This window comes from Vidua macroura, chromosome 21 (genome assembly GCF_024509145.1).
Source record: "Vidua macroura isolate BioBank_ID:100142 chromosome 21, ASM2450914v1, whole genome shotgun sequence".
In the NCBI taxonomy this organism is placed as follows: domain Eukaryota; kingdom Metazoa; phylum Chordata; class Aves; order Passeriformes; family Viduidae; genus Vidua; species Vidua macroura.
In genome coordinates, this window is record NC_071591.1 from 7,677,232 (window position 1) to 7,690,737 (window position 13,506).

General features: G+C 50.0%; 1 protein-coding gene across 1 annotated transcript in view; it reads left to right on the plus strand.

The window, feature by feature from the left end:
• The window catches only part of ASTN2 (astrotactin 2), a 320,188-nt gene that overhangs the window by 39,331 nt on the left and 267,351 nt on the right, over positions 1-13,506 (plus strand). The window contains exon 2 of the mRNA XM_053996162.1: positions 12,124-12,311. Coding sequence (XP_053852137.1) covers positions 12,124-12,311 — 188 coding nt within the window. The remainder of the gene's footprint in view (positions 1-12,123; positions 12,312-13,506) is intronic.

The window sequence follows — 13,506 nt, forward strand, 5'->3', positions numbered from 1 at the left end:
GTGGAGTTTTAACTTGTTCAGGTTGGAAAGTGCTGGAGAGCTGGATTATGGATTTGCTTTGGTACATAAAGAAATTTTTTTGCCTCTAAAAATGCTCAAGGTGAGCAAAAAAAACACCTCTGGAAGAAAAAGCCAGTGACGTAACATGAAGATATTAGCAGCACCATCTGAAAACCAGGCTTCATTTAAATGTCATATCTTGCAAACTCCTTTGTACGAGGACTAATTAGCTCTCTTCCATCTCTTTCCCATCCTGTGAATAATATTGTTTTCTTTTAGACGAGATCAGAGGCTCTCGGAGGCAATTTATAAAGGAGGATGCTCTGCTAGAGATGGAAAACCACAGCAGGGAGATGAAGGGACACAGTTCCTAAAGTATTTAGCCACCTAATGGCTTTTTATTTTTTGAGTGCAGAAGTAGGTTAGGGCCTGAGCTCCATCTGTGGTAGTGATTTTTTGATGGAGAACTCACTTAATAAGGTAGTTCTCATCCAGAAGTGTTGAGAAATCCAACATGCCATGAGATACTCCAGTTCTGAAGACTTTTTTTTGGGGGAGGTGGGGGGAGAAAATCACATCTGCTTAGTGTGACAGGGATAAGCTGCACTTCTACAATCACAGAATTATAGAATGCTTTGTTTTGGAAAGGACCTTAAAGCTCAGCCAGTGCCACCCCTGCCATGGGCAGGGACACCTCCCACTGTCCCAGGCTGCTCCCAGCCCTGTCCAGCCTGGCCTTGGGCACTGCCAGGGATCCAGGGGCAGCCCCAGCTGCTCTGGGCACCCTGTGCCAGGGCCTGCCCACCCTCACAGCAAAGAATTCCTAATATTTAGTCTAAATCTAAACCTATGGCTAAATCCTTGGGAGCCTCACATGCCAGGAGCAGGAACTGCCAGCGTGTTGGACATCAGGAGGGACAATTGCATCTGTAGATCCTGAAGACTGCACCAAAGGGCTGAAGGAGGGTGGACCTGCACACCCAGTGCACAGATGACCTCACGGGGTGGAAAGCTGGCAGGGAGGAAAGAGGAGGGGATGGAAAGTGTTGCTGTTGCTGCTTCCAGAGAGAGGACAGTGTGTAACTAACTGCAGGCAAGTGTCTCTCTTTTTGGGAAGGGAGGGCTCTGATCCAGCAAAGATGGACAGGCTATGGGCTCTGCTCACTGTCCCAGGCAGCAGGAGTTAATTACCAGGGCTCTGTCACAGCAGGAACATTTGGTACCACTGTCTTTTCAAGCTAACATGGAGTTTCCACGTCCCAAGCCCTTTGATGCTTGTCTGAGAGCATCAGGGCTCTCTGCTTTCCAAAAGGAGCTCTCCGTGGAAGAGTGATAAATGTGCTTAATTTTTGCAGAGCTTGTAGCCTGGTTTTATCCCAGGATCCGTCTCTGGAGGTTTTATTAGCTGATGGTGTCTGTAGGAAAAAGTCAAAGTGACTAGACAGGAACAGCCGTGGAATTGATGTAGGAAGCAAGAGCGTGTTTGGAGATAATGTTTCTTATTCTTGCCACGCTATGTGCCGAGTTTGGGCAGTGCATTTCCAGTCCTCCTGTAGTTTTTCAGCTGCTGCCTGCCAAAAACCCCTCTGGCTGGCCTCCCACCAGGGCAGGGTGTGAGCAGGGATGGGTGCCCTGCTCTGCACCATGGGGACAGGTGACAAACATCCTTGTCCCTGCTTTTGGCTCTGATGAACCTGGTGCAGAGGGAGCTCAGCCAGGTGTGCCGAGGCTCCAGGTGTCAGGAGGGACCCAGGAGAGTGGGTGTGGGGAGATGATCACCCTTCCTTTGAGTCTGGCAGAGAGACAATTTGCAAACATGTGTTGATGCGTTCCGGGAGGAAGCCAGGCACTAAATCATCACCTTGCATCCTTCATGCAGATTCGTCCAGGGAACCTATTTAATTAGGGGATAAATTTAGAAATCAATTATTTGCAGAAACAGTTTCTTTCCCTCTAATGAGGCTGCAGGATTCATCCCCCTCTGCCACTTTCCCATGACCTTTGTGTATGCAGATCAAGGGGAAAAGTGCTCTGTGTCTCTTCTGTCTTGATGTAGGTATCGTATCCCTTTTTGGGCTGCTCCTGTGCAGCTTTCACTGAGGCTCTTGTTAGGACAGCAAATGAGACCATGGTGCTGTTGGATCTAACGGTGTGGTAATGGTGGGGGAACCAGATAATGACATGGATTAGCCTTTCCTGCTGGGGAAGTTGCAGGAAAAAGGCTGGAATGGGGTGGCCGGGTGGTGTCTGTGTGTGGTGTCTGCTTCAGGCTTTGGTCTCTGCCACTTTGTTGCTTCCAATCTCTGACAAATTGCTCAGCTTCTCTTATGCCTTACCCGCTTTTAAATGGGGAAAAATTATTTTGCTTCAAGGCTCTGAGAAGCCTTAATAAATTCAGTTGCTTTTATTATTTTGGATTTTAACATCTCCTCATCTTACGATGCCGCTTTCTGAGCCCTGCAGCGACTTTGCTGTGCTCTTACATCAGCTGCTTTGAGTCCAGTCCACTGCAGTGGGAGTCAGTCAGGAGAGAGCTGAGAATTTTCACAGCTGATCTCAGTAAACCTTTTTGCTTCTGGCAGCCTGAGGGTTTGCAGCCTGCAAGGGCAGCCCTTGGCTCCAGGGCTGAGGCTGCTCAGGCGATTTGTCCTGCTCAGAGGGGTCTGGCACTCTGGGATGGCATCTTTAGGAGCAGCAGTCTGCTCTCCCATAGCCCTTGCTGGGCTTCTTTCCTGCAGAGCTCTGGCCAGTGGGAGGATGGCAGAGTGTCCTGGGCTGGGCCACTCTGGGCCATTCCTGGCAGAGTGTCCTGGGAGCCTTGCTGGATGCTGGGGTAGATAAACATGCATGGTTGCTCCTGGGTTAAGGTGTCATAGTCTTGGAGAGAAACAAATTTTCTGTGAGATTACAAGAACTCATTTCTTTAGGTAAGAGGATTTGGGGTTTGTTGAGTAGCCCAGACAAACCTGGGTACTTGAGTGGTACCTTGGATACCTGGCAGGCTCTCTAGGGGCTTTTCAGGGAGCACTCAAAAGCCTGTCCTGGAGAAGAAGTAAGATTCTTAATCCTTTGGCAACCACCGTGGATGTCTGCCTTGACAGCAGAGAAGGGACCCTGTGCGTGAAGGAGCCCCCATCACGATCCAGGTGGAGGGGCAGCAGCAACTGGTCATTCCTGGTAACTGATAATTTTGCCTTTTTGGGCAAGGGCATACCCAGAATCTTCAGCCTGTCTGGCTTTTGATGCACCCACCTGGTGCTCCAGGTGACACAGAGGCAGAAGATCCCAAGTAGTCCACTGGCTGCTTTTTTTTCCTCTCCTGAAAATACCCAACCAGCTCCTTCTCCTTGGAAAAGGGCATTTGTCTCTCAGCAGGTGGAACTGTCTTAGTGTTTGTAGAAGGCAACCAGACCTCCTCTCCCCTGTTTTCTCCTCCTCCTCCTCTGCCTGTTCCACCTCCCCTTTGGGAGGGCAGGTCTGTGGAGGAACCATCGTAGAAAAATTACTTCACAGTCTGAGCAGAGCCCTGAGCTATCAAACTGCCTTGTTATTTTAAGAGGTCTGTTTCCCAAAGAGAGGTTTAAAAATGCAGAGGACTTATAAAGCTCTTGGCTGGTTCTAATGGAGCTTGGAGCCGTGCTCACCCCTCGAGGCTGGCTCTTGCATTTCAGCAGCTGTAAAGCAAATGGACCTCCCTGCTTTCTCCTGGAGCCTGCCTGGCTTTGCCACACTCTTCAAATCACCTGAATAGGTCATGCTGCCCTTCTGCTCCTGTCACAGCTTGCAGGGAACAGCAGCATGTTCCCTCTCTGTCCCTTAGTGACAGGTCTGCTCTGCCCTGATGCCCACCCTGCTGTGCTGGACTGCCCTTGCCCTGCTCCCAGCTCTCAGCTCCTGCAGCAACTCGCAGACAAAAGGAAAATTGCTGCTGTTACCTGCACAAGGAAGAGGCCACAGGGGCGGCTTTCCAAACGTTTTCCCTTTTCACAAGCCTTATCTAGTGCCACCCTGACACTGCTCTGCTGCCATGGTGTCTGTGTTTGAGGCTGTCCTGGGAAAAGGCATCCCCACCCCAGCCCTCCTGGTGCCCAGGAAAGGGAAGGAGCAGCAATGCAGGCACGTGGGGGCTGACTGTGCTCCTTCCCTCTCCTTCTGTGGGTTATGATGCCAGCAGAACCCATCTGGCCCCGTTTCCATGTGCCAGCATTTCCTGTGCACCTGGGAACCGTGTGCTGCCACTGCAGGTGATGCACAATGTCCTCCCCACCTACCTGCCCTGTGGTCCCTTGGCTGCAGTGAGAATTCAAGTTTGTGGTTATCAGAGGCAGCAGCTCTTCCCAGTAGCCCGTGGTTGTGTCATTGGACACTTCAGATCTGTTCAGGCTCCAAGCAAAGCTCTGGTGTCACCACAGAGGCACAAATGGCTGAGCTCTGCCAGGGCTTGGAGAATAAAAAGGGTTTTTTTCTTATTCAGGTGCCTTGTGAAGGCTTTCAAAGGCCATTCCTCTGGGTGTGTGGTGGGAATAGACCCTCTAAGGCTTGTAGTGGTCCTGCAGGAGCCAGGCTGGGTTTTCAGACAGGCTGGAGTCCACGCAGGGCTGGGGCAGAGACAGAGAGGTGTCCTGTGGGGCAGGCCAGGTCCATGCAGGGCTCAGGGCTGGGCAGCATTGCCTGTGCTGATACAGCAGATCTGCTCATTCCCTGCCCATCACTGGGTTTTCTGAGCCAGGAAATCCCCACAGTCTGCTTGAAAACCTGTCTCACTTAATCCACCCTGAGCACAGAGCCGGGCCAGTGCTGTGTGCCAGTTAACTTCAGAAAGCTTCACCATCAAAGACACGGATTTCTTTAACAGAGATTGAGACTTGGACCATCACAAAATGATGCTTGTGCCTTTTAGCTAGGCTTTTTTCTTTATCAGGTCTGTCTGTTGTTGGGTTTGAGGATCTGGAGTAACTGGGAACAGAGGACTGTCCCAGCTTTCCCCATGCAGTGCCACAACTGCAGCTTTCATGGACCAGCAGCTCTTTCTCCTGGGACATGAGGAAAGAGTTGGCTCTTTTCTCTTCTTTGTGCATTCAGGTGCTGCTTCAAAAGTAAATCCTGCACTTCTCTTGGGTGGGCCAGGAGGCTCCAGAGAAGCGGCAAAGCTGAGCTTTTTACTAAAACCCTAAAGAACACTCCCGTGCCTTAACAGAGGGGTGGGGACTGGGGGAGGAGAGCAAAATCCATGCATCAAGGCACCTCCTTCACACCCATGTCTCTGGCACCTTGGCCTTCACCTCTGCAGAATGCACAAAAGAGGGGCTCTGGTGCCTGAAGTCACATTCCTTTGCCTGCTTTTTCTTTGTGGCAGCATCACAGAAACCCAGGATGAACTGAATTGGAAAAACCTTTGAGATCACCAAGTCCAACCTATGACCTAACACCTCCTCATCAACTAAACCATGGCACTGAGTGCTATGTCCAGGCTTTTTTTAAACACATCCAGGGATGGTGACTCCACCAGTCCCAATTCCAATGCCCAATCACACCACGGAGGGGCCGTGGCTGAGCACCCCTGGTGCTGCTCCAAGCCTGGGTGTCTCCTCTCTCTGAGAAAGCCTCACCCAGGAGTGCTCTCCCCCTTGCTCTGCCATACCTGGTGCTTATTCCAACAGAGATGTTTCATCCATGTGCCAGCAATTCCTGCAGGATTGTGCGTTTGGCTCCCACCACTGGCCAGGGGGAGCCTCTGCTGACAGGTAAAGATGGAATTGAATGGAAGGGAATTGAAAGTCAAAGGGCTCTGTAATAATTTCAAAGTGCCTGAGGCACCACACGGAAGCCCTGGCATTATAAATAAGGGTAATGTGCTGGAGCCTGAATTGCAATCAAAGCAGCTGCAGGAGCACGCAGTGTGCTGAGCTTCTCTGGGGTTTGTGGAATCAGTCTGAGATGTGTGGGCAGCACAGGCAAATCAATATCTGCTCCCTGATGTGTTCAGGGACCCTAAAGCCTGGGATTAGAAAGGCCAGAGGGATGTGGGGGTGGCACAGAAGGCTCCAGAGCTAAGACCAAGAGAGCTGAGTTGGAGCAGCCCAACCCTCTGGTTGTCTGAAGTGTTTGCAGGGGCTGAGGCCTGGAAGGGGCTGACTCTGTCCTCCCTGCTCACCCTGGCTCATCTCCTGGGTGATGCAGTCTGCAAGCTCTCCCTCTGAACTGAGGAGGTTTTCTTGTTTTTTGGGTTCCTGTTGAGCTTGGGATCTGCCCTCACTGTCTTTCACATTGCTCTGGTTGTCATGACCCCTTTGGTGGCAGCTCAGTTCCTCCCACATCTCTGTGGTTTTGAGGTGACTGGTCCCAGGAGCATGCCTGAACCTGGCTGCTTGTTCTTGTCCTTCCAGCAGCGCCTGAAAACAGCCAAACCCCCCTTACTGCAAATCCCACTTGGCCTATCCAAGGTGAGTGTGGTGCTGCTGGCAATGAGGTGCAGAGAGTGCTCCAGCCTGCACTTGGCCCCCCTGGGACCACCCCAAGACCAGGCTGTCTCCAGCCCTCCTCCATCCAGCATCATTCCTTTTATTTGGTGCTGCTGGGCTCAGGGCTGGACTCGATGATCTCACAGAGATTTTCTAACTCAAACCATACCCTGATTCTGTGTCCATGCAGACCCCCACTGTGCCAGAGCCACCCCCAAAGTTCCCTGCAGGTGCAGCACTGTGTTCTCACAGACAGGGGCTTTGAAAGGGGACGATCAGAGCGAGGTTGTCATCTCTTTATTTTTTTTTTTTTTTCTTAAATTTCTGAGCTTGTCTATTACTTTTTATGATCTGCAGCTGTGTTTGTGTGCTGCCCCAGGGAGCTCTGTGAGGGGAGAGCAGGGGAGGAGGTGTGTAAGGGAAGGAACAGGAGCGGAGGGGAAGGGAAGAAAAAAAACCTGAGCTAATGATTTGGATAAAAAACTCCACCACATTGCCACCAAAAGACACAAACTCTTAGAACTCTTAGGGCCTGTTTGACTGCAGAATAGCCCCCCTGGGAGCAGGGGGGAAGCCCCATTTCTAGAGTAATTTTGGAACTAGTCTGCACTGAGCGTGATAATCTATTCCACAGGGAGCAATCCTCCGCTGGCAAGGGCACTGGGGAGAGCTCTCTGTTTATGACTTTCTGCATAAATTTGCTTTATTAGCATAAGAGGTAGCTAGCACCGAAGAATCTCTAAACTAACACTTTATCAGAGGTTGGTGCCTCTGGAGAACATTAACTCAGGAGAGCCCCTGGAGTAACAGCAGATGGAACGGGGTGGCAGGGTGAGGGGTGTGGAAGAAGGGGGCACAAGCTGGAATTGTCTCTCTAAAAGGAAATACAATCACTAACCAGATCTCCAGCTTTTCCTCTGCCAGGTTAGGATGCTGAGTGGTGCAGGTGGGATGAGGAAGCCTGGCTGCAGGGTGCAGCTCCTGCTGGGATGGAGCAGGTGGGGAGGAAGAAGGCCAGAGGAGCCTGGATCTGTGCACTGGAAGTTACTCACTGGCTCCTCACCCATCTCCCCAAGCAGTTGGTACTGACAGGAAAGGTGCCCAGCAGGTCTGAGCAGTGCTGGGGAGCTGGGGGGAAGCAGGAGGGTTTGGCTATCCGGGGGCGGGGAACCTTGTGGGGATGAGCTGCTCTGAGCAAAAGGGCTTATTTTAATAATGGCCTTCAAGAACGAAATAAAAATACAATAATCATGGCAGATTAGCAAGAACAAGCCAATTAAATACAACACAGGCTTTGTAAAACACCATGACAGATAAGGCAGGGCTGCAACCTCCCAAGAAATGGTGAATGTTGAGGCATTGCATGAGGGTGGGGTGGGGGCTGGGGAGAACTGGTGAATGTTTCAAGCCTGGCAGGCTGCCCTGGAGAAAGCAGAGGTGAAAAGGCTGTCCCTGGCTTCAGTGAGACCAAGGGGGAGAGGAGGGAGGAGGTGGATAGGATGGCCAGGAGCCTGAAGGCATGGAGCAACAATCCTGCAACTTTAATATCAGCTGTTTCATTTTGTATTCATCACGTCAGCATAATCTGCTTTTATGGGAATTGTCTTGGTTCCCAACCAAATGCATTTAGGCCCCTTTGCTTTTAAGTTTGATTGTAATACAAGTTGAAGATTTCAATGAAATGTTTATATGAAAGGGTTGTAGCAACAGCAAAGGGAAAAAGGGGATTAGAGAGTTGGTTGGAAGGGATCTTGCTGTGGTCACTGCTGTCCCCTGCCTTGTCCTGGATGGGTGACCTGCTGATGGGCACAAGCCCAGGTCAGAGGCTGAGCCCTGGGAGGAGTTTTGTTTGGATTGCTTGTTTGATTTCCAAGGCAAATGTTGAAGACTGTAGAAGTTGTGTAAGGCACAGAGCTCGAGGAAGAGCAGAAAAGGCAGAAATGCTCTGAGTGCCTTTTTCTTACTTTCAGACCATCCTCAGGTGGTACCAAAGGCTGGTGGGGGCTGCCCGTGGGCTCGGCTGAGCTGTGTGGTGGGAGATGATGGCAGTTGTGAAGGTTGGGGGAGGTTGGGAGGGGAGAGATATCTGCTGGTGTTGGGGAGAAGAGATTCCTCAGATCCTCTGCTCTGGGATGGAGGTGGTGCTTGCCTGGGGTCTTTGAGCAGGGGAAGGGGAGAAGTCTGGCTGCCTGCTGTGGGGAGGGAGGATCCTCCTTGTTTCTTCATTGTCCCCTCTCTGCTGAGCACAGTGAGCTCAGGTAGGAAGGTGGCATGGCAGATGTTTGATGTTCTGTTTGGCTGTTTTACTTGGTGTTTTACCCACAAAGGGCTGTTTGAACACCATCTGATAGCTCCCCATCCACTAGATACTGAGATTTTTAACAGCTATAGACCACAAGTGCTTTTCCATTGCTGCACATTTAAAACCTTAACTGTATCTCATTCAATTTTGGTGCAGGAATGCCCTTAATTTGTTCCAAAAGCATTTGAAAGCTCTGATAACAGGCAATCTTTGCTGCAGACTATCACATTCTGTCTGATGGACGGGCTTTCAGTGCTGTAACTGCAGCAGACAGTGGAGTGACAATGTGTGTCCAGTGAAACACAGGCAGTGGAATATTAGTGTCGGGTATATGAGGCCAAGAAACTTCCCAGTGTTTGGGGATTGAGGGATTCTGCACCTACAGGGCTTGAAAAAAGCTTTTTTTAGAATTATTTTTATTGTGAGTGGTGAATCTGATTGAAGGCTCGTGGTGTCCTGGGGTAGTTACCAGGTGCCCTGAAATGAAAGCTCAAGCACACAAGTGTTTATGAGTGTGTGGGAATGGGTACCCAGCCTTGGCAAGTCCGTGTTTGTCACAAATTTCCTGGCTGCTGGGTTTGCTTAAAATTGTGAAATGAATGTTAAATTGAAGTTTCTACTTTTGGAAGAGACCTTTTGAAAATGAAACAGGCTTATCTTCAGTCTAGGCTAAAATCCAAAAAATTGCCTATATTTCAGAACTCCTGGGAAATGTTCTCTGTGATCCTTTTAAACATCCCATGCAAAAATGTGTGTGTAAGGGAAAAAAAATGGAGAAAGGTTGACCCTGGAGGTTTTTTCCTTGCTTCCCTAATGTGATGTAGCCTTTGAAACTGCAGCAGTGGGGTCCTGGTGGCATCCACGTGGTCTGTGCTGTGGGCTGGGTGATACAACCTCCCTCCTGAGCTCTTTAGGAAAGGTCTGCTGCAGGATATGTGTGTGATGAGTGTGTAATACTCTAAATATCCCCTCCTGTGGGTGACTGTCCCTCTGGATAGAATTAAGATTATGGCTTTGCATAGCAGAGTCTTTCCCTTGATGCTTCCCTGCTCTCCCATGGCCTGTTTGCCTCTGTGGATGATCTTGGATTCCTGCTGCAAAGCTGAGTGAGTGCTTTTGCTCCTAAAAGTAGCATTTGTTTTGATTTTAATTAGACAAGGAGATGCTTTTCAGTACAGACCTTTGAAGTGTTGCTGGCAAGATGACTGCAATTAAGCAGCCTTGATATTTCTCTCATTTTATTCTTTTTACTGCTATAGGAAACCTTCTGCTTGAGCCTTGTTTGGAGGGTAGAGACACAGGATTCCTTCCATGAGGTTCCCAGGTCTTGAAGGAGCTGCAGGGCTGCTGTGATTTACAGTTTCCAGAGTACAAGCAACACCCTCTTGCTGCTGATTTGCTGCAGCAAAGAGCTTTTTATGTCAGAGGAGAGAAGGCTCATTAGCAGGATGTCAGGGCAGTGGCAGGGATGTGACAGGGGGCTCGTGCATCCCCTCCCAAGCACAGGTGTGAGCTCTTGATGGATCCAGGTGTGGTCAGGAGCTGTTTGGTTCTTCTCTGTTGAGTGCTCAGGTGTGCACAGGGGTTGGGGATAAGGAAGGTGCAGTGCTGGGGGGCAGAGGCAATGAGCAAACCCCTCTGGTGGGATTGAGTTGACACGGTGGTGGCTCAGGAGTGTCACCAGTGAGGTGCTGAATCAGGGATCTGGCAGTAATGGGGTGGCCTTGGCCCTGCCCTCAGCCCTGCAGGACCTGTGGTGTGATGGGGTCTTCTCCATGAGAGCTTGGTTGGCTCTCTCTTGATCCATGTTGGGAAGCCAGGAGCTTGCTCCTGGAAAATGTTGATTTCAAGAATGAGAAAAACTGTTCCTGAAGGATTGAGAGGTTTTTTTGTTGGGCTGGGACTTGGGTTTGTAGAAGTGCAAGTGCCTGGCCTTGTAGCCTGAGTGGCTGCTCACCTCCCAAGTGTCTTGTTGAAGCATCGTGTCCTGCAAAGTGTGGGTGGCTCCTCAGGCAGCCTCAGCTGGGCTTGTTCCTTCCTTCCTCTCCTCTGGGAGCTGGAAGTGGATGGGCTTTTGCCCAGCTGGGCTCAGGGTAGTGAAATGCAAAATGCTGTCAGCATTCCTTGGCTGCTTTGCCCTCAGAGGAAGATCTGTCCTTCCCACTGACCCTCTGCAGCCGAGGAGGAGGAGAACCTTGTCTCTGTTCCCCCTGTGGTGCCAGAAGTACCTGAGCCTGTGTTCTTGACTGTTCTGGGGCAGACAGACCTGCAGACAGTGGGTCAGGGGCTGTCAGAGCTGGTCTCTTCCCAAATAGGAGGGAATTGAATTTGGGTCTTCCTCAAAGCTGCTGGAGCTGTGGGCCCGGTGACTGAGAAGACCTGTCTTGCTTCCCATTGCTTATACTGCAAATGGAAAAACAAGCACAAAGAAAATGTGGTGGAAGGAGAAATATTTTGGCTCATTTTGTACTAGTTTTTTTTTTGGGTTTTTTTGGGTTTTTTTTTTGGTTTTGATTCAGCTGCCCAACTGCCAAACCCGTTCTCTGCAGAGATCTGTGTGCAACGTGCTGGGCAGCTGTGGAGCTGCCAGTGCTCCTGACCCACTCAGGGGCTGCAGCTGAGGCTGGGAGCTGCTGCCTGCATGAGGTCTGCAGGTCTGGGGGTGCCCTTTGGCTTCTCCAAACCCCCAGTTCAGTGCAGTGCCCTAGGTCAGGGAGAGCTGGTGGTGTGTGCTGTAATCCTGGCTGCCAGGGTGTCCGTGCTGTAAATCAGGATCAGGTGGGATGTAAAAGCAACAGAAGCTGCAGAAGGTGACTGACAGGTGCAGCTCCAATGTCAATAGGTATTTGTCAAGCCTGGAGGTTTTCCCTTGCTGCTGGAGCTCACAGTCTGTGCTGAGAGTGTCCCTGTTAAATACAGCAGTGCTGCTGCCTCACAGCTGGAAGAAGGTTTCCACTGTAAATGCCAGCAAAGTGTGTACTGCTGTCTGCACCCTGCTCTGTCTGGCCAGAGTGGCCTCCCTGAGCCATGAAGATCCCTTGGGCTTGGCTGCAGCTCCCTGGGAGCTTCTTCCAGCCTGTTTCCTGGGAAAGCCACAGGAGGTTTAGGGCATCTTGTGTGATTTATTGTTCTTGCCTTCCTACTCTAGAAATCCCCAGGCACTGGGTAGCCCCTTGATTTTTATTAAGGAAGACAAATGTTTTTGTTCATGTATAAGGGAAGTAACAGGTAGAGGCTAAAATTAAATAGAAGCAGTTCTGGGGTAAGACTCAAAAGTCCCAATTTCCTTGATCACTTAGAATAACACCTTTGGGCATCGTGGAGAAAACTGACCCTGAGCTGTGCGTTGTGTCCCTGCAGAGATGTCGGGGACCGTGTCGGACATTTCGCTGGTGCACTGGAAGCAGCAGTGGCTGGAGAATGGCACCCTGTACTTCCACGTGTCCATGAGCAGCGCTGAGCAGCTCTCCAGGGCCACCCCACCCAGCCTCCAGGAGCCCTCGGAGATCGTGGAGGAGCAGATGCACATTCTTCACATCTCAGTCATGGTGAGTCCCAGCTCTGATGGCATCGGAGGGGATGCAGGGACCCCCTTGGAGGAGGGGGATGAGGAGCAGGGTGGTGAGTCTGGTTTGCAGATGTTTTTGTCCCTTCTTGGTTGGGTCTCCAGAAAGGGAGAGATGTGTTTGAATGAGACAGGAAAAAGAAAAATAGAGTACTTGATCAGAGAAAATTAAACAAAGCAAAAGAGTGTGGGGAAGAAGCTGTTGGGAGGGTAAAAAGGATCCTTGTAGTTCCTCCTGTCTGTGTGGAAAGTGGTGAAGTGCCAGTGGAGTATTTCTGCTTGATATTTGTGTTTGGGCATTGTGCAAAGGCAAGGTTTTGGGCTTGGCCATTTCATTCTGAAGCTGAAGCTTATCTTTGAAGTGAGTAAGGGCTGCAGCGTTTCTTGCAAAGGACAAGCCTGACCTAAAAGTAAAAAGATGATCCAGTGCTTTGAATGTCTCCATCTGGGGTGTTTGTGACCTTTTAATAATGCACTGTTTATGTGCTGTGCTGCCTTTTAAAGTTTCGGTATCATATGAGGTGGTTGCCTACGTGTTTGGATCTGGTCCATGGTTCCTCCGTGTTTTAGAGCTCCATCTGTAAAATGGAATTGTGTATTGTCCCTTCAATCCCATTGGGGTAAGGTACAGAAAAAAAGAAGTTAGGTTGGTATATCCAGTGTGCATGCATGCCACTCATTTGCCAAAGCAAGTCTTTTAAGGGCTGAGGATCCCACCAGAGCGACCCTCTGCAAAAGGTGAGCCTGTTCATCTCTTAGAATCTGGGTCATCTCCACAGCTCTGCCCTTAGCTTTGGAAGGAGGAACACAGACAATGGCTGCACAAATCCTTAATTTCTATTTTTTTTTTTTTTATTTGAACGAGCAGCTATTTGGCTTTTACAACTTAAATCTGTTTTTTTTGAGTGTGTTATCAGCGGGGCTTTAGATCTGGCACTGAATGCATGTGAGAAAGGAGAGAGGCTTTGCATTAAGGCTGTTGGGCAAGATAAGATGCAGGATGACAGAAGGGAAAGGACTTGGGGGCTTCATCTTACTGAGTTGGATAGGGAATGTTTTTATGTCCTGCTGAAATTGTCAATGGGATGGGGCATTGGACAGGAGAAAAGGGTTAGAACTGCGTACTTGGAAAATGAACCTGAAAATATAAGTGAGAGACAACAAAGAAAGAAAACAGC